Raw genomic sequence first — 21,420 nt, 5'->3', positions numbered from 1 at the left:
CTGGGCAACACAGCAACACCTCATCTCTATAAAAACAAAACAAGAAGTTAGTCAGACACGGTGGTGCACACCTGTAGTCCCAGCTGCTTAGGAGGCTGAGGTGGGAGGGTCACATGAGCCCAAGAGGTTGAGGCTGTAGTGAGCTATGATTGTGCCACTGCGCCCAGCCTGGGTCACAGTTATTCTTTATGACTGGGGCCAGCTAACAACAGCCCCTGAACCATGTCTAGTCTCTGGCTGCTTCTGCATAAATAAAGTGTGACTGGCACGCAGCCGCTCCTCATGTTGTCAAATTGGCTGTGGCTACTGTTATCAGCTAAACAACATCCCCCTAAAATTGATATCCTGAAGCTCCAATTTCCAGGACCTCAGAATGTGGCTGTATTTGGAGACAGGGCTTTCAAAAAGGTGAGGACGGTAAAAGGAGGTCACTAGGGTGGACCCTAACCCAGTGGGACTGGTGTCTTATAAGAAGAGGAAATCAGGACACAGACACACCAGAGGATAGAGCACGTGAGGACATGGAAAAAAGACGGTCTCTATAAGCCAAGGAGAGAGGCCTTGCTAAGGAGCTAGGCCTGCCCACACCTTGATCTCAGACCTCCTGCCTCCATAACTGTGAGAGCAAATTCTTAAACCACCTGGTCTGTGGCCTTTTGTTACAGCAGCTGGGCTGACTCTCACAGCTGCTTTTGCACTATGACAGACTTGAGCAGCTGTGACAGAGACTGTATGACCCCAAAGTCTGAGACATTTACTGCCTGTCCCTATAAGAAAGTTTGCTCGCTCCTGGTTTATACTCATGAAAAAGCAGCAATAAGGCCGGGTGGCAGTGGCTCATACCTGTAATCCCAGCACTCTGGGAGGCTGAGGTGGGCAGATCATGAGGTCAGGAGTTCGAGACCAGCCTGGCCAATATGGTGAAACCCCATCTCTACTAAAAATACAAAAATTAGCCAGGCTTGGTGGCGTGTACCTATAGTCCCAGCTACTTAGGAAGCTGAGGCTGAAGAATCGCTTGAACCTGGGAGGTGGAGGTTGCAGTGAGACAAGATTGCACCACTGCTCTCCGGCCTGGGCAAGAGTGAGACTGGGTCTCAAAAAAGAAAAAAGAAAGAAAGAAAGGAAGAAAGAAAGAAAGCAGCAATACAGCCTGATTATCAAGCAATTAGCCATGGGTAACAGTTTCACAATACAGCGAGGAATTGAGCATGCTTCGTTGTATGTCTTTCGTAAAGATGCATTGGTGGAAAACCTGGGAAACAGAAGCAATGTGATCTTAGGTTAGCTGCCACTGAGTAAGGAGTTTTGTTTATGTAAAAAATAAGGAAACACCTGGTGGTCCTGCTTGGCTCAAGAAGCCTGATAGAGGATTCAAACAGCAATGGGACTTTTGGTGTTTCTTTCATGCTCTGAAAGTGTCATCTGGCTGGAAGAGAGGAAAAACATCTTTCTGTGTGTGGCAGATCCACCATCCCTGGAGATGGTAAGAGAGAAACTAGCATCCTAGCCAGCCATGCAGTGGCAGGGGGCCTGGTAACTCCAGGCAGGCATGGCAGCCGGTATTTTTATTCTTATCAAAATGCAGCCTTCCAACGCTCCTGTCTCCACAGATTGGGCTGTGGGTCAGGTTGGGGTAGTTGTTCCAGAATTTCAACTGGGGTGAACTGGCCACATGCACAGAGCAGGGGGGCCAGACTCTTCTTTTCTTTCCCCACAACTGTGGACCTTATCAACAGAAGGCTGCTGAGAGGTCTTTTCCTTTTATCTGAGGCAGGTGGCCTTTCCGTCACCCTACTGCAATAGAAACGTTGTTAACAATCTGTGAACCTTCCATTCAATGCTGGATCTGATTCTCCAGAGAATTTGTTAGCTGGTGCCTGTGGATAGTAACTTGCCATAGGCTCGACTTGGGGGGCAGCCGGCTGGCCCTCTACACATGAGAAAGTTGTGGAGTCGAGATGTACCAGATTAAGACACCAAAGTCATCGTCAATTCAATCTTCAAGGACTACTGGGCTACATGGCTGCTCCAAGGAAAACAACTTTCTTTCTTTCTTAAGACAGCGTCTTGCTCTGTCGCCCAGGCTGGAGTGTATTGGCGCTATCTCAGCTCACTGCAACCGCCACCTCCTGGGTTCAAGCTATTCTCTTGCCTCAGCCTCCAGAGTAGCTGGAATTATAGGTGCCCACCACCACGCCTGGCTAATTTTTGTATTTTTAGTAGAGACAGGGTTTCGCCATGTTGGCCAGACTGGTCTCAAACTCCTGACCTTAGGTGATCCCCCTGCCTTGGCCTCCCAAAGTGCTGGGATCACAGGCGTGAGCCACCACGCTTGGCCAGAAACAACTTTCAAATAAGGAAGAACACACACACACACACACACACACACTACACCATGCACAGGTGCACACACACCCAGATACACATGCACAAGCATATGCAGATATATACATGTACAACATACATATACACACATGCATACTTGCACGTGCACGCACATACACACTATGCCATGTGTGGCACACATGCTTGCTCTGAACTTACACCTTGAGGTGGTGTCTCTACGGGTTTCTAGATCAGTATGTCTAAGTGGAGCAGGTTCTCTGGGTGGAAATTTGGGCTGTCTGACTTGCCACATACTCGTGGGCAATCACCTAACAGGGACTGATGTCCTAGGGTTTTGCAAAGACCAAATAAGTCTATGCACAGTGTCTGGGACCCAGTGCCCTTGGCAGCAACTGCGAATGAGATCAACGATTATACTCAACGTGGAAGGCTGGAAGCTGAGACTAAAGGTGTCCACGAATGAAACACTTTTGTGTATCACGGGCAACAATCATGTGTTAGAAGAGAGTTCTCAGGTTAGCAGCACAGCAACATTTCCCAAAGTTGAAGATGAGGGTAAAGAAGGTCAGGTCAGGTCAGGCTGGGCACGGTGGTTCACGCCTGTAATCCCAGCACTTTGGGAGGCTGAGGTGGGCGGATCATGAGGTCAGGAGTTCGAGACCAGCCTGGCCAAAGCAGTGAAAACCCGTCTCTACTAAAAATTAAAAAAATTAGCCAGGTGTGGTGGTGGGCGCCTGTAATTCCAGCTACTTGGGAGACTGAACCAGGAGAATTGCTTGAACCTGGGAGGTGAAGGTTGCAGTGAGCCAAGATCGCACCATCGCACTCCAGCCCAGCAACAGTGTGAGACTCTGTCTCAAAAAAAAAGAAGGTCAGGTTCAACAGTTGTGATGGAAAAAATGGAACGGGAAGTTCTTCCAGCCAAATCATAAGCAAACACTGGAGAGCAGCTTCTAAGACATTTATAGCAGGCAGATTCTAACAAGGCATTCGGATTTGCCTAGATTCAGAAGAAAACAATGGACCCAGAGAGACCCACCAAATTCCCAGAGCCCCCGCACTCACTGATATCATGTGCTCTGGTCTCTTCCCCATTCACCGGGGTCTGTGCATTCTTTGGTGGGTTTTGCTGGGAAACACCGGCTGTGGTTGAGGTGGCCGCCGAGGCTGCCGCACTGGCTTGCTGCTGAGCGAGCTTCTCTCGGAACGCCTGCTGCCGTGTCTGCACCACATCGGGCATCACAGCATCTATCAGCGACAGGGACTCTATGGGGCGGCCATCGAACACTGTGCCATCCTGGGGAAGCAAGCCAAGTGACAGTTGTCAGCTCACGTGGGTGAGGGCTCTGGGAACGGCCTCTGCTCTCTGGGCAGGAGAAATGCAGGAAAGTGGAGCATAAACAGCTGAGTCCCAGCAACCAGGGGGCTGAGGGGGAAGTGCATGGACCCAGAGGCTGAGAGCCTGGGGTGAAGAGATCCCACAGTGGGTGGGGGAACAGGGAAGGTGACATGGCAAACTGTCTGTAAGAACTAAGTATGACAGCTGTTCTGAGTGTCGAACCTGGGGGGGGGGGGTTACTGCAGACAAAAACGCCATTAATTCTTGACAGAAAGTGCTATCCCCGAGGCCATGATTCTCAACGGGGGGTGACTACCTCCTTGGGGGGCATTAGGCAACATCTGGAGACATTTTTGGCTGTTACAACTAAGGGAGGAGGGGTGCTCCTAGCATCTGGAGGATGCCCAGGACAGCCTCACCATGGAGACTCATCCAGCCCCAAATACTGTGTGCTGTGCTGGGGAAGCCCCGCCCAGGTGTTATCACCTATGTGCACCATCTCTGCAAATGACCAGCCATGATACGGGAGGGTAATGCTTCAGAAGCAGAGCCCTATGAGATGGCCGTGCCATTCAGGATTGGATTCTGGGTCCATCTGTCCATGGGATTTAATAAAATAGGCACTTGCTACTACTTGAAATGACTCCTTGGGTTCAGGGTTAGACCAACTATAGCCATAACACAATCGACATCATTTCAATTCACGATTTTTTGAACATCCTTTGATTCTCTGATTTCCATTTACCATAAAAAACTTTCCACACATATTTAAAAATACAGCAGGAAGTTCTTTCCTTGGGAAGCATGCCAGATACTGCATCAGGTGAACCTCACTATGCCTCGGGGTTGTATCTGGTGAAAGTGCAAATGCATTTTTATATGCTCTGAACCTGAATGACCTCCGAAATGAGGAAAAATGGAAAGGCTCAGGTTTCAGCTGAAGAATAGCTAAATAAAACATCACCCCAGATGATTTCTGATTACAAGACAATATTCAAAATAAAGAATACAACGTATGCAAAGAACTAGCTGCATCAACATCCTCAGCCACTCTTTGCCCTTGATTCTGGTCATGGAGTGGGCAATGGCGACCGACTGGTCAAGATGCTTCCACATCCCCTTCCTCCTTCCTATGTTCACACCCAAATGAACAAGCACATCACAAAACGAGGTAACTGTACAAGGTCGTAACAACACGTCCTCGTTTCACCTCCGAGGGAACATTCTCTCTCTCCTCTTTTCCTTAGAGACAAGGTCTCGCTCTGTCATCCAGGCTGGAGTGCAGGAGCACAGTCGCGGCTCACTGCAGCCTCAAACTCTTGGCCCAAACTGATCTTCCTGTGTTAGCCTCCGGAGTAGCTGGGATTACAAGCATGTGCCACTGCACCTGGCTTATTTTTTAATTTTTTGTAGAGACAGGGTCTTGTTATATTGCCCAGGCTGGTCTAGAACTCCTTGCCTCAGGCAACCCTCCAACCTTGGCCTCCCAAAGTGCTGGGATTACAGATGTGAGCCATTGCCCCTGGCGTGTCTCACTTTTTAATGATTAGAAACCACTGTGACAAATGGGATGGTCTCTCATTAGCCTCTGGAGTGCTGCAATATGGAGTGCCGAGGAAAGGAAACTACGAAGGTTTCCCGACAGATGAGAGGTAAAAGGCAATGAGCGGAGGAAAACAGTCACGGGTATCCTGTGATCTGAGGGCTGGCTGGACCTTGGGGACATGTCCTCTTAGCCACATACGTGTGTATTTTACAGATGAGGAAACTAGACAAGGCCAGAAGGAGTCAGTGGAAGATCCAGGGCACCAAGTGTGAAGAAGAGAAAGAGGAGATGGCCGGTTTGCCAGGGAAAAAGGAGCACAAGAGAGGAAAAAACACCAGAGCTTTCAAAGTCATGGCTTTCAGAAAATGGCAGGCAAAAATGCAAGAAGGAAAATAGGAGCTGGGCACAGCGGCTCATGCCTGTACTCCCAGCACTTTGGGAGGCCAAGGCGGGAGGATTGCTTGAGCCCAAGAGTTAAAGACCAGTGAGACCTCATCTCTATAAAAAATAAAATATTATCCTGGCATGGTGGTGTGTGCCTGTTAAGTCCAAGCTGCTCAGGAGGCTGAGGCAGGAGGATCATTTGAGCCAGGAGTTTGAGGCTGCAGTGAGCTATGATTGTACCACTGCACTCCCACCTGGGTGACAGAAAGAGACCCTGTCTCAAAAAAAAAGAAAGAAAGAAAAGAAAAAGAAAACAGAATATATTACTATCTAAGAGTTTTTTAAAAGGTAAAGAGAAAGCAGTGTGACATGCTGTGAAGGAGAAAGGTTTGGAAGGGCGAGAGCAGTTCCCAGGAAGACGGGACAGAGGGAATCCTGGAAGAATGTGACTGCCAGGTGGGATGGATTATGGTACACTATGGAAAACTTAGGTAGAATCACGTTCCTTGGTCAGAACAGGAGAAAGAGGGGCAGAGGGAGGAAGCTGGGGGGATTGAGCAATCGGTAACAGGGACTTTCTTTGGTCCCAGTGCTTTGGGAGTCTGAGCAGGAGGATCACTTGAGCCCAGAAGGTCAAGGCTGCAGTAAGCCATGATTGTGCCACTGCACTCTGGCCTGGGTAATAGTGTGAGACTCAGTCTCTAAAAATAAAATGAGAGAGACTCAGGTGAAGGTGGCAGGAAAGGCTGTGGATCCCAGAAGTCCCCAGAAGTCAAGGGGATCTTCACTGCAGAATCATGAGACCAGAATAGGAGGGGACAAGAGAGAATAAGGTATGTGGTTTAAAACCAAAATTGGTATAAAACTGGCACAACTTCTCACTGTGGGCCAATCTAAAAAGAAGGAGGGGATCCAAGCCAAGTGAATAATTTTAATGTGTGTTTATTTTCCCATCCCCTTACCCCATCTGTTCTGCAACGAGCCCGGTAATGAAAGCATCCCCTGAGATCCTCGTTAACACAAGAGCCATTGCCTCTCTGCCCTGATGCAGCCTCTGGTGATGCTCTCTGTCAGGTTCCCCCAAAATACAGATTCCACCTGACCACGTGTGGGGCCTCTCTCTAGCCAATCTGCTCTAGGAAATCAAGGAGAGCAAATCTGCTAAGTGCAAGGCAAACGTCCACTCTGAAGCCCAGAGCAGCTGAAGATCCGCTGCATCTTTTTCAGATGCAGCAGTGTCATTGTTTACATGAGTCAAGAGCCAACGATTCTATATTTAACTAAAAAACACAGAACCATGTGGGAGGGGCACTGGAAGCTTGCTACTGTGTCATCCCTGATCAATAAGGTATTAACACAAAGTGGAAAAAAACCCAACTTCCTTTCTTCTTTTTTAAATTTTATTTTAGAGGTAAGAGTCTCACTGTGTAGCCCAGGCTGGAGTGTAGTGGCACAATTATAGCTCACTGAAGCCTCAACCTCTCGGGCTTGAGTGATCTGATCCTCTCAGCTCAGCCTTCCAAGAGCTGGGGCTACAGGTGTGTACCACCACACTGAGCTAATTTTAAACTTTTTGTAGAAATGCTGTTTCACCATGTTGTCCAGGCTGGTCTCAAACTCCTGGGCCCAAGTGGACCTCCTGCCTCAGCCTCCCAAAGTCCTGGTATTATAGGCCTAAGCCACTGTACCCTGCCACTGAATTAATCCCAAATGCCTGAGGGATATGCATGTTAGTTTCCAATGTGTTTCAAGCTTTTGCAGCTTCCCAGGGCTCTACTGTTTGGGGACCGAGCCCGGCAGCTACATACCTCATTGATACTGATCTCGGCCTCTACATACTGCAGGCCCTTCTGGAGAATGGAGATGAGGGCAGCCGGCGGCACTAGTGTCCCATTGATGTTGGACTGGCTGATGTGGCTCTCGATCCCGAATGTGAAAGCCGAGTGGGAAAAACCTGCAGCAAGAGGGGAAAGCCGAGGTTGAATGAGACCCAAACTGACCGAGGGAGGTGCAGCCATTGAGATCTGAGGGTGGCCTGCGGATTTCAAACACACTTAGTTTATGGGGGCAGACACGGCTGTAGAATGCCCAGAGATGCTTCTGATTTGGGTTCAATAAGGTAGGAAAGGGCAGAGGAAGAAGGAGGGATTTCAGACCCAGGAAGACCAGGTTGGTATGTGATGAAACAAGGGCCTTTAATGGTAGACCCATTTCAGTGTTATTAATAATAAAACAGAACAGACAATAGAGTTTGCCCTGCGTGCCCCGGTTGGACATATCTGTTACTGAAATTTGGCTCCAGGCTCCCCGCAACTCTGCGGTTCATATGACTCTACAGAAGCTCATGCCGAAGACTCTCCGTGTCACCCCCTGCAAGCATACAGGGCACCTTTCTTCAGCCCAAGATGAGGGAACAGCAAACGCTGACCCTGAGTGCTCCTAGCACGTGGGGCAAGTGCATCACAACCCAACATCTGAAGACGGAGAAGAGGCCAATCTCGACTGACTGGTGTGGTACTGTCATTTTCTCCAAACACTGGGAATTTTCTCCTGGCTAATAGATGTTGGCTCTTTTCCTTTCCTCCCCGACTGCATCTCCTTCACTCCTGCTGTAGGAAGCTGCTGATCAATGATGCCTGGCAATTTAAAGGTGTTTTCAGATCAGCTTTGGATGAAGGCTCTTGAATGAAGCTGTTGGGAAGGGGATCAGGACTGAATACACAGAAAGCCATGCCTTGCTCTTGTGGATGATGCCTGCTTCAAGGAAAGAAGGCAACGACACTGGGCATGTATGTGGAGGTCGGCCGGGTGATGGGGAAGCTGCAACAGCCCTTCCTCAAGGAGAGGGAGGGAGGCGGCATCCTACTGCCAGCAAGTCTAGGCTGCTGCAGGGAGTTTCCTAAAACAGGAAACCCCGCCTGGCAGGGCTGGGTCACTTTGCTTGGTGCAGAGGCGGACTGGGGGTGTATAGGAGCTTGAAATCCTTGAGAGTTGGAGGAACATGGACCCCCATGCTTGTCTCCCTGGCAACAGGTGGGACAGACACCAAGGCATTCCCATAGTGTGTCTTTCAACTCTCACATTGTTTACATCCTCCACGGATGAGGCAAATGAGCAGGAAGCAGGGAGTTCTGAAAGTGGCCACTGTACCTCCCTGGTTAGGCCACTCTGCAGGCTGAGGATCTGGTTATCCCAGGAGATGGGACTATCAGCCTCGCTGGGCGTGTGTTCCTCTTCGTCATCTTTCATTCAGCCAAAGGGGGGCAGTGGCAGCCGGCTTCCCTCCGCTTCCACATCAGTGGCCTTCTGTCTCTCCTTATCCAAATACGAACTGACCTTGCATAAACAAAATGCTCGCCAGATGGGAATGTTCATTCCTCCAGGAGAGGAGCTCTGCGCTTTGCTCTCCTTGCTGCTTTCTGATATTTCACTTTTCTCTGTCTACTCCCTCCTCTTCAATCCACCCTCTATTCTGTCCCCATCTCCAGGTTGTAAAGAACATATTGAATGTGTGGTTGAGATTTATCTAATAGAGTACTAGGGTAGCTGCTATTAATTTTACAATCCATTGCACAGAGCCTTGTATATTTCTTTACGAAACTAACCGCCTACATTAGGTTGCAAAGGAGCCCTTTCCAGGTTCCCCTATCCCCAAGGGTTCCTCCACCCCTGTGTTTTTGGAGGATATAAGCCAAGGTTCTTTACAACAACCTTATCTTTTCCTTCTAACTTGTTTTCTCTCTATCTACCTTCCTTTTCCCCTACCCACTCCTACCAAAATGAAGCAACCCACCCTTGGATTCACCAATGACTCTATTTTCCGCCATGTTATACACAGTTTTACCTGCAAGCTTTTATCATTGAGATCTTTGGCGAAGTGTGGAATAGAAAAACCTCAGTCAATGAATAAAGCAGGACCTCACTGCATTCTTGGCCCAACGCTCTATTGCATGGACTCTTCCTTATCTACTCCAGGCCACGGTGATTCCTCTCTCATAGACACCATGACCCTCATGGCTGGTAGGAGCCACTCACCTGGCTCCTACTCAATGGCTTTAAGTCTCTCAACATCATTCTGTCACTGTCCTTTTTCCTTGATGAATCAGGTCTCTGAGATCTTTTGAGCGTAACTGACAGGTTCTGATTGCTCAGTTTGTAGGGGTGGGGCTGAGAACCAAGCCTCGGCAGCCAGAAACTATTCTTAGCCACCATGAAACCGCATCTAGAAACATCTATCGAATGCACCAGAAACCAGCATTAGGTGCTGATGAGGGTTCCTGACAAGCAAACCTCATGGCTGATGGAGCAATTGTGGAAGGAGAGTCTCATGCTCCTGGCATATTTTATTCATCTACTCTCACTCATTCATTCCCACAAGCAGCACTGGGCCACAGAACTGATACCTGCAGTCATACGCTCTGTGAAACAGAGCCGATTCTGACCACATTACCACCTTCAACCAAACCTGGGCACTCTGTCCACTACCTCAGCCTCTGTAGCGGCTGTTCAGAGTGGGTACTGTTTTTGTTTCACATATGAGGACAAACACTGGAGACATCAGGTAACCCGCCCACGGTTTATGTGATAAGAGGCTGAACTAAACTGTGAACCATAGACCATCTGACTTTGAAATTCCGCTTTTTACTTTATCCTCCAAGACCCAAAGGCACAGAAACCAAAATTCTTGAATTATCTGCGTGGACATGGACTCCATTTCCAACTGGCTACTTAGCTAGACCACTGGCAGCTCTGAACAACAGCCAGCTTGGGTGCAGCTCAGGCAACTCACAAAGAATGGTATGCAAAGCTCAGTCTAACCCACGGCAGGAGTGTGCCCTTGATTTCTCTCTCATCTGTTAAGAACACGGTTTGGCTTTAGAGAAATGCATAACTTCATTTCTCTATATGACTATGCTCTCCAACATCGATTTCGTTTCTAGACCATGTGGACAATGGTATTTACATTCAATTAAGACTTCTTGGAACAAGGAGATGAACTAGTAAAGATGGATGAAGGGTGCGGAGTCTCAGACTTCTGCAGAGAGCTGAAAGTTGTCTACTGGAAGGCATATCCTACGCAGATGCACAATGACAAAAGTGCAGAACAGTTCTACAGGGGTACCTTGAAGGTCTTTCATTAGCTTGGGTCCTCTTATGGAAAGGGTAGGCTGTCACAGCTGGAAGTTAGGCACTTGCATAAAGACCTGGGAGATGTACATTCCATACCGTGGTTAACAGAAGTCTTCCTATTTGCTAAATTTTTCACTAGCTGCATTTCTTTGAATGGATCTCTACATGGGCTCTAGAGCAACGGTTTTTCAGTCCACTTCCTCTAAGATTTTCTTACTGATTTCTGATCATGTGATCTCATGAAGGCAAGGAGGAGGGCTGGCTTCTGTCCTCCATCCACCACTGGGTGTCTGGCCCATGCCACTTTATTTGGCTGGACCTGCATTTCCTCCTTTGCGGTATGGGGATAAAAAGTACCTTGAAGTGCTGATGAGACACATAGATGGGACAGCAGCCAGATCCCTGACAGGTTTGAAGGAGAGAAGACCACAGTGAGTCAAAAGGTCACTGTCCCAGCTTTCCCTGTTGGAACAATGAGGATGGCAGATGAAATGGCTATTAGGATAGTTTCTAGTTCTGATATTCGTTCTGGGACAGGAAGATGTGTGCTATGTTCTGAATGTTTGTGTCCCCCCCAGATTGGTATGTGGGAGACAAATCCCCAAAGTGATGGTGTTAAGAGGTGAGGCCTTCGTGAAGTGATTAAGTCATGATGGCTCCACTCTCGTGAATGGCACTAGTGCCCCTCTAAAAGAGGCTCAAGCAAGCTACCCCATCCGTTTTACCATGTGAAAGCACAGAAGGAGCCATCCATGAGGAACACGACTTCACTGGATACCAAATCTGCTGGCATCTTGATCTTGGACTTCCCAGCCTCCAGAACTGTGAGCAATACATTTCAGTTGTGTATAAATTACCCAGTCTAAAGTACTGGTTACAGCCCACACAAACTAATCCAATGCCCAAGGACTATGTAATATAGGCTGCTTGACCACTTCCTCTTAGGCCTGACCACTTCCTCCTAGGCCGCAGTTGCTGGAACCAGGTGCCAGGATGCTGTGGAAGGTAATGTCTTAGAAAACATGGCACCTCCAGGGAAGATGCTTCTCTTCTAGGGCCATCCCTGCCTCCACACCTGCCAGCATCCCACCCCTCCCACCTGGACTCCAGGGCTAATGGGTGCATTCATTTGCAGTCTGCCAGAGTGGCAAGACTTCAGTGCCTTGTGCCTCCTCAGCTTTCCTGCATCTCTGAACACATCTCTTCTACCCAACAAGACATCTGTAGGAACAAAGACCAGAATGTCAATGATAAACGAAGCACCCAGGGCTGCCCCAGCAGCAGGTGCAGAAGTAGCTAACGGGCAGGAGAATAAAGAGCTTGGTGGTACCTCGATGAAAGATTGTGTGAGGGTGATGGGTTAGTGTCCTTGGTGTCATCAGTAGGCTAGCCTAGAGACATTCCTGAAGACAGCAGGCTTGCCACTTACTTAGGAGGTATATCCCTGATGAATCTCTTGACAGCAGGGTTTCTCAACCACAGTATGGCTGACTTTTAGGCTGAATCCTTCTTTGCTGTGGGGGACACAGTCCCATACATTGTACGATGTTGAAAAGCACCCCTGGCCTCTACCCACAAGATGTCAGTAGCACACTCCCATTGTAACAACCAAAAATGTTTCCAGATATACTCCCATCAACCCTACCACGGTTGAGGAATTGGCACCCTGAAAGTCTACCACCCCCAGCTCTACTCTCCTCAAGTTTCTGCTTGATTCTTGGTTGTTGCTATTGAAAAAGCAAGCTACTCTCTACATGCAATTGGTCATAGACCTTAGATAACACACAGTAACAGAGAATAATCAGATGAAATAAAATTATTCCCAAGCAGAAAAGAAGAATATAACCATGATAAACTGAAAGGCTTACACAAAAGACTACACTTTATAAAGGATGCTAGGATTTTCCATGTAGAGTCCTGTCCATTGGGAATGAACGGTGCAATAGTCTCACAAGAGAGGAAACAGTCTGCACAAGAATTTGCCTCATTTAACTAGGCAAATCCATATGAATGGATTTCAAACAAACCAAGCACACGTGTTGTGTTTCTTGCAACCATGACACGGCCAAACCATACCCCTCACAAGTGGCTCCACAAACCATTTGAGTTGTACAGTGAACTCCTATGCCCAGCAAATGTTGGCCTGATTCATCAGCAAAATCTGCTAAGTTATCAATCACTGGCCTTTAGAAATACCGCTTATTTGGCACAGAAAAGTAGACATTTAATACTCAGGCAGCTGTGGGGTTGGTTTTTCATCTTCAGCTGAAACAAATATCAAGGGTGTTAATTTGTAGCCTTAAAACTGGAATTTTTATTACATATTTAACAGATTTACATACTTGTAAATACTGACAGCTATCCAAAGCTGATGGGCACCACGTGCTATCTGTACACTGTCTAGATCATGGGCTTGTAAACTGAGGCCCACAGGCCAAGTCTGGCTCACTGCCTGTGTGTGTAAATAAAGTTTTATTGAGATACAATCACACCCATGAGTTGATTTGCTGTCTATGGCTATTCTCACACTACAATGTGGGAGTTGAGTAGGTTTAACAGAGGCCACATGGCTCATAGAGCTGAGGATATTAACTATCTGCTCCTCTACAGGAACAGTGTGCTGACCTGATTTCATATACAGTTGATTCTCCATATCTGACAGTGCTGCATCCATCAATGCAACCAACCACAGATCAAAAACATCCAGAGAAGAAACACAAAAATAAATGCGACAAGAATAATACAAATAAAAAACCAATGCAATATAACAAATGCAGCATTTACATTGTATTAGGTATTATAAGTAATATAGAGCTGATTTAAAGTTCACAGGAGATGTGCATAGCTTATATGTAACTACTATGCCATTTTATTTTATTTTTGAGCGGGGAGGGGGAGAGGAAGAATCTACTATGCCATTTTACATCAGGGACTTGAGTGTCTATGGATTTTGGTATTAAAGGGGGTTCTGGAACTGATCCCTTGTGGATACCCAGGGATGGTTGTACACACAATGTAGCAGTAAGCAAATGTCATGACCTCCCAGATGCCTTGCCTCTGTCCTCTCCGCATCTCTGCTATACACCTGTCTTTTCTCTTTGCTACCACTCTGCTCCTGGGCCCTCACTCTTTCCCAGCCCTTTGTTCGTCTCTCGCCTTCTAATATGCCTGACAATAACAATGATAGCTGGTGTTTAGTGAGCACTTTCTTGGTGTCAGGCAATAGCATATAAGCTTCGCGTGTGCTGCCTGATGCAACACAAAACCACTGCGGTAACTTCCCTGATCACAAGCCACCTACTGCTCTCCTTTTCCAAAGCAGTCGAGGGCCAGCAGGCCTGGATGAGCTCCCTCACCTCAGTAAGGCCTTCCAAGCCTCTGGTACCCCGTTCTAAAGCCATGCCAGCTCTCACCGTGCTCCAAGCATGTGCCTGCCTTCCCATAGGATGACTTCACTCATTTTGGTCTCTTGATCTGGACCAGTAGTTCTCAAGTGAATCTGTTTCTGTGCCCAAGAAGACATCTGGCAGTGTCTGGGTGGGTGAGTGTCTATGTGCTACAGGCATCGAGCAGGTAGAGGCCAAGGATGTGGTTAAACATCCTACCATCCACAAGGCAGTCTACCACATCAAAAAATGATCCAGCCCCAGCCAGGCACAGTGGCTCACACCTGTGATCCCAGCACTTTGAGAGGCTGAGGAGGATGATCACTTGAGGCCAGGAAACCAGTCTGGCCAACATGGTGAAACACCATCTCTACTAAAAATATAAAAATTAGCTGGGCAGGTGGTACACGCCTGTGGTTCCAGCTACTCGGGAGGCTAAGGCAGGAGAATCGCTTGAACCCAGAGGTAGAGGTTGCAGCGCGCCAAGATCACACTACTGCACTCCAGCCTAGGCAACAGAGTGAGACTCTGTCTTAAAAAAAAAAAAAAAAAAATCCAGCCCCAAATTTCAAAGTGCAAGGGCAGGAAACTCGGAAATTCTGCTTTAGAATTCCCTTATCTACCCCTGCCAACCTTCTCAGTGATTAGGCTGCAGCCAGGCCTCCCTCTTCCACAGCAGCCTTCCTCGTGCTCTCCACAGACATGAGTGCCCTCTTCTCCAAGTTCCCTCAGGACTCCTCCCCATCCTTCTGTCTTATCACAGTGCAGTGCACTGTCCCAGGTTTCCCATGCATCTCCTGGCTTCTGAAAAGACTGACGCCCTTTGAAGGCAGGAAACCTGTCGTAACACACAGAGCACCCCTCCTCAGTACCGCTGAAAAGATTCATGATGAATGGCTCAGAGAAACTGGTGAATGATGTCAATGACAGGAAATAAGAAACTGAATAAAATGGAGTCCTCAATATTTTTAGAAGAGAGAACTCGGAAGAAAAAGGACAAGAACTGATTTAGGCACAGCAGCAAATAGAAAAAAAAAAACTGAGTTTTTAGACCAAGATGACTGTCATACAAATGATAGTCTCTAGACATCAAAGAAGACTCTTGACCATATATACATATACCTGAATAAAAGCTATTACATTATTCAAGAAAAATAGTGACAACAATAAAGTTAATGACATTGAGTGCTTACTTTGAGTCCTTTATAGGAATTAAACCATAAATACTTGGCAATAATCTATGAGTTAGTCCAAATAAATCCATATTACAGATGAAGAAACTGAGTCATGGAGTAGTGATTTCCATGAGGGCACACAGTAGCAAGTGGCCAGCTGACTCCCGACTCCACACTCTTAACCCGTACACCACACACTACCAAAATGTGTTTGGAAACTTTTGGTTAAAATACCATCCTTTTAAAAGAGGAAGAAAACCACTTAATCAGTAACACCATTTATATTACAGTTTTTGCAAAAATAAGTTGCAAACACAGTCTACATTGCGCCAATGAAGCTGAATGCTTCCCGTATCACAGTAAGCAAACAGAGATAAATTGGATCTTCCAAAAAGGCTCACATATTAGACAGCTAAATTAAGAAAAATGGGGCTGGGCATGGTGGCTCATGCCTATAATCCCAGTACTTTGGGAGGCCGAGGTAGGAGGATCACTTGAGCCCAGGAGTTCGAGACCAACCTGGGCAACATAGTGAGACTTTGTCTCTCTACAAAAATAAAAATAATAAGATTAGCCAGGTATGGTGGCATGTGCCTGTAGTCCCAGGTACCCAGGAGGCTGACATGGAAGGACTCCTTGAGTCCAGAAAGACTGGAAGCTGAAGAGAGCTATGACTGTACCACTTTACTCCAGCCTGGGGGACAAAGTGAGACACTAGTCTTGAAAGCAACGGAAAGAAACAGAAAAGAAGAAAATAAGGAAGGAAGGATCACAACAGATGCAATGACATAAGAATCTGGTACCATTTCTTAGGCTTATGGAGAGAACACACTTAACCAGGTGCTCTGAGGCCTGGATCTGCCCTTATCAGCTTCCCTGGCTTCCTTTACTGAACAACAGACAGGCGAATTCAATGATCTACAAGGTTCCTTTCAATTCTAAAATTCAACGTAGAGAAAATAAATTACCTTACTGTCCCAACAAAACCTGAAGGGTTTTTAATTTATGGAGGTGACTGAGTGACAACACAAAGAGGCTAATGTCATTGAAAGAATGTATTGCTCAGTTCCCAAGGAAGGGCCACGCCATGCCACACAGGGCACCAAGAAACTTTATCACACACAGGGACCAAGAAGCTAAGAAAGAGAGGGAGGAACTCAGAGTGCACCTTTATGACTACAGTAGTCAGGAAGTAAAGGGTGGGAACATTCCTTATTGGATAGGAAGTGAAAATACATGTTAGACTTTGTGGCTGGGAGTTTTATAACGATTTTTGGCATGCCTGCAAAAGCTACCTTATGAGAGATAAACAACTTTGATTGTTGGTCTAGCCCTATGATCGATGGATACCAAACAGCCATTGGTTAACACACTTGTCCAATCCGGTGGACTAAAGAGAAGGGGTTTTACAATAGAGTCATTATGAAACCAAAACGTACATGGAGCACTTCCTTTAGTTTCTGCAAATGCTGACATTTTTCCAACCTCTCTATTCATAGTGGAGTCAGCACAGCTTCTCCTTGGTCAGTATTTCCTAGATCATAAAGGTTTCTCCAGCAGGACTACAGCTGCCTGGAAAGCTGCCCACTTTCCTCACAGTGCTGGGACAAGGTGGTGGAGGTGGGGAGGGTGTGAGAAAAATTACGATGGAAGAGAGGCCAAGGAGGAGGAAGTGGTAGCCAGGTTGAAACATCAAACAGTGAAGAAAACACAGACACACATGCACACTCTCACGGAGTTAGGAACAGTAAAACAGAAAAGGCGAGAGAATTTGAAATCCTATCTTCATCTGTGGGGTGAATTCACTACCAGTTCCCTTCTCTTCAACAGTGCTGGATTAGTCTCACCAGAGGATTATATTTTCTGCCCAAGAAGCAGTTCTTATCATATGTAAAGTCCAGTTATATCCATGGTAAAAAGCAAAAAAAATATGCTGGGGAGAATTCTTTTTGCTTTTGTAGTCTACATTACTGAACATGTCCATATCAGCTTTCCATTTTAATGTGTTTATATGAAAAAAATCCTCAAGGCCCAGTCCTCAACTCCCATCCTAACCCTTGACAACATTTTGCTACAGAAAATAGACTGCAGTGAGAACATTTTTTACGTGCTGCAGACCTGTTTGAGATGACCCACCATAACATGGAATTTACTGTAAAGTGAAACTGCCTCGGATGGCATCCAAAAGAAATACCAGAAGGATCTCGTTAAAATAGGGTTTCGCCATAACATCTGGCCTGGACCCCAAGGGTGGCGGCTGAGTATAGCTCAGGCCGCTGACGAATGCAGACCAGGCACCCTTGCCAAGACTATTTTCATATCCTCTACAGTTGGGGAACATCCAGGAGGGAAAAGTATTATTCAGGCCATAAATTCACGTGGCTACTTCCTCTCAGGGCAATGGCGGGCCAGGACAATGAGACAATCTTGGAGGGGTCTGGGCCAGGGTAGGGGGTGCTGCTTCCTGGAAATGCTCACAGAGAATCATAGTAGAGGTGATGCCAGGAGAAGCTGCAGCTCTTGCTGCAAGTCAGCCACCAGGAAGAGCCAGGCTCAGAGACGCTTATGTCCTCCAGCCGTACAGTGTGGTCTCCACCAGTTTGGAACACTCATGAATTCTGGATTCAATATTTGGAAATTGGAAGACAGCATGAATGCTGAACCTGAGATTTACAATGGCTAGCAACATTGGAAAGCACAGTGAACAAAAGTCAAGATATGACTTTGGGAATGTAAGAGAAAGCAATTTGGAAGATGGAGAAAATAACTCACATTGTTAAGCAATCAACACAACTCCTGTTCTCACAACAGGGGATTTCTTCCAGCTCCTCTTCTCTATGTATCTTAATTTATTTTTCTTCTTCTTTTTTTTTTTTTTTTTGAGACAGAGTTTCACTCTTGTCACCCAGGGTGGAATGCAACGGATGGTACGATCTTGACTCACTGCAGCCTCCGCCTCCCAAATTCAAGTGATTCTCCTGCCTTAGCCTCTCAAGTTGCTGGGATTACAGGCGCACACCACCATGTCTGGCTAATTTTTAAATTTTTAGTAGAGATGGGGTTTTGCCAGGCTGGTCTTGAATTCCTGACCTCAGGTGATCCACCTGCCTCGGCCTCCCAAAGTGCTGGGATTACAGACGTAAGCCACTACACCCGGCCTATGCATCTTAATTTCTATGTATAATCATTATGGTCACAGAATATTGTATACCTGTTCTCTTTTGCTTAACACACTATAAGTATTTTCCCCGGTTGCTGGTTGGTTTTGATAGACACCTCTGCGGTTATTCATTTTTCACCAAGCAGGCAAGTCATCCTTTACTCACACTATGTCCCATTTTAGCTTGCAACAATGAATCAATGGCTTCTAACTGGACAGCTTCCCATGTCTCAGCTCGTGTTAATCTGCCACTGACCCTACTCGCCAGCACCTTTTCCTCATTCCTGCCATCATGTATCCCAGGTCCCCATCACCAAGATGGTGCATTCTCCTGAAAAGTGCCAGGTTTGCTATGCATTAGGGCCTGAACTCAGGCTCCTTATTTTTCTTGAAGTGCTCTTTTCCCTTTGCCTAAAAACTTCTGGTTCAAACACCCAGCTCAGATGGTACTTTACGGCCTTTCTCAGACTCCTGGAGAAAAGGTAACAACTGCTGTATTCCTGGACATAAGTACTCTCTGGTAGCCACCACAATTCTGTGGTACTCAAAATAATTTTAAGTAGCATGAGGGCAAATGTTTTAAATTTAATAGCTATTTGAATGTATATTATGCAAACAATAGAACTAAATGAAACTAGTATACTAATAGGTACTGGTACATTTAATAAAAAGCAACTGTTTCAATTAAGAAAAATATTAAAAAAAGAACTCCAGGTGTATGCAAATATGGTGAAAATTCAGATAATGAGCAAAGAACTAAGATTGGCACCAGGTATGGTGGCTATGCCTGTAATCCCAGCACTTTGTGAGGTTGAGGTGGAAGGATCATTTGAAGCCAGAAGTTCAATACCATACTGGGAAACAAAATGAGACCCCATCTTTACAAAAAACAGAAATAATTAGTTGAGTGTGGCAGCACATGACTGCACTCACAGCTACTCAGGGGGCTGAGGTGGGAGGATCATTTGAGCCCAGGAGGCTGAGGCTACAGTAAGCTATGATCATGCCACTTCACTCCAGCCTGGGCAACAGAGAGAGAGACTCTGTCTTTAAAAAACAATAAATAGGTAGGGTGCAGTGACTCACGCTTGCAATCCCAGCACTTTTGGAGGTCAAGGTGGGTGGGTGAATTGCTTGAGCCCAGGAGTTTGAGACCAGTCTGGGCAACATGGTGAAACACTGCCTCTACAAAAAATTAACTGGGTGTGGTAGCACATTCCTGTGGTCCCAGCTACTTGGGAGACTGAGGTGGGAGGATTGTTCGAGCCCAGGAGGTTGAGGCTGCAGTGAGCCAAGATCATCCCACTGCACTCCAACCTGGGCAACACAGTGGGGCGCTGTCTCACACAACAAATATATATGGGGGTGGCGTGGGGAGGAGGGCAGGCAGCTCCTTCTCTGCTGTCCTGCCCATTGCAACCTTAAAATATATTTTCATACTTCCTCTAATAAATCTGCCTTTCTTTAAAAATTAAAAAAATATATATTATCTTAATTGTTGTATTGTTATTTTTAATTGTTTTTCCCATTTATTATTATTATAATTTTTTGTTTTTTGAGAAAGAGTTTCACTCTTGTCACCCAGGCTGGAGTGTGATGGCACAATCTGAGCTCACTCTCTGCCTCCTGGGTTCAAGCGAATCTCCTGCCTCAGCCTCCCAAGTAGCTGGGATTACAGGCATGTGCCACTAAACCTGGTTAATTTTGTATTTTTGGTAGAGACGGATTTTCATTATGTTGGCCAGGCTAGTCTCTAACTCCTGACCTCAGGTGATTCACCCATCTCGGCCTCGCAAAGTGCTGGGATTACAGGTGTGAGCCACTGAACCGGGCCCCCCATTTATTTTTGATCCACAGTTGGTTGATTTGTAGATGGGGAAGCTGTGGATATGGAGGGCCGACTGTATTTGAAAGCATCATGTGGTATACCATAGTTACATATACATATGTGTGTGTTATGTATATACAATTTTTATTACATTATTTTCAATGAATGATGAATAAATGAAAAAATGAAAAAGATTACAAAGCCAGATGGATGATGTTCTGAATCGCAGCTGCGTGACCTCCCTGAAGTGACTTGGGTAGGCCAGGACCTTCTCAGTACCTTGGGTTTCTCATCTGTAAATGATGGCGCTGTTTCTATTTCCTAGGGATTGGTAGGAATAAACAGTTTCATCTGTCAATATTTAGAATCATGCCTGGCACACAGCAAGTGCTTGATAGATGCGAGATACTGTATTTGAATACCATCCTCCATCCTGATGTTTTTTTATAAAACAGTGCTAAGTCTGAATGTTTCTCTCCACCCTTCTAAATTCATATATTGAAATCTAAACCCCAAGTGGGTGGTATCAGGAGGTGGGGCCTTTGGGAGGTGATGAGGGTAGAGCCCTCATGAATGGAATTAGTGTCCTTATACAAGAGACCCCAGAGAGCTCCCTTGCCCCTTCCAGCATGTGAGGACACAGCGAGAAGGTGGCGTCTGCGAACCAGGAATCGGGTCCCCACCAGACACTGAATCTCCCACACCTTGATCTTGGATTCCCAGCCTGCAGAAATGAGAGAAAGAAATCTCTGTTGTTTATGGTATTTTGTCATAGCAGCTCAAATGGACTAAGACAAGAGTGACATAATTATATAGGGTAGAGGAAGCTTATCTTTGGAGTAGACAGACCATGGTAGGGAAGTGGTGATGGTACCAAGTGTGGGATTACATTAAGGAGTGCCCGTAAAGTGCCATTCAAAATATCAGTACGGACAGCAATGGAGAAGTTGGGGATACACACTGTGACATGGGAAGGAGGAGTCACTGGAGAGATTGGGAGTGGACACTTGGACTTGGGGGATCAGTAGAGAGATTGAGGATGGGACCCAGACTTGAGGAGGAAGCGGGGGCATGTTACTACAGGCAAAGATGTGGGAGGGGAAAAAAGAACATCATCTTGGGG

The 21,420-nt window shown here is 46.5% G+C and overlaps 1 protein-coding gene across 6 annotated transcripts in view; it reads right to left on the bottom strand.

Moving 5' to 3' along the window:
* Nucleotides 1-21,420, bottom strand: part of TBL1X (transducin beta like 1 X-linked) — a 250,659-nt gene that overhangs the window by 27,280 nt on the left and 201,959 nt on the right. For all 6 annotated transcript variants that reach the window (XM_054251217.2, XM_035288995.3, XM_054251216.2 and 3 more), the window contains 2 exons: nt 7,427-7,572; nt 3,415-3,646 (listed from right to left, as the gene is read on the bottom strand). In XM_054251217.2, the coding sequence (XP_054107192.1) occupies nt 3,415-3,646; nt 7,427-7,572 (378 nt within the window). The remainder of the gene's footprint in view (nt 1-3,414; nt 3,647-7,426; nt 7,573-21,420) is intronic.

Source organism: Callithrix jacchus, chromosome X (assembly GCF_049354715.1).
Source record: "Callithrix jacchus isolate 240 chromosome X, calJac240_pri, whole genome shotgun sequence".
Classification (NCBI taxonomy): Eukaryota; Metazoa; Chordata; class Mammalia; order Primates; family Cebidae; genus Callithrix; species Callithrix jacchus.
Note: the sequence above shows the minus strand (reverse complement) of the source record. Positions and strands in the feature narration are given on the sequence as shown.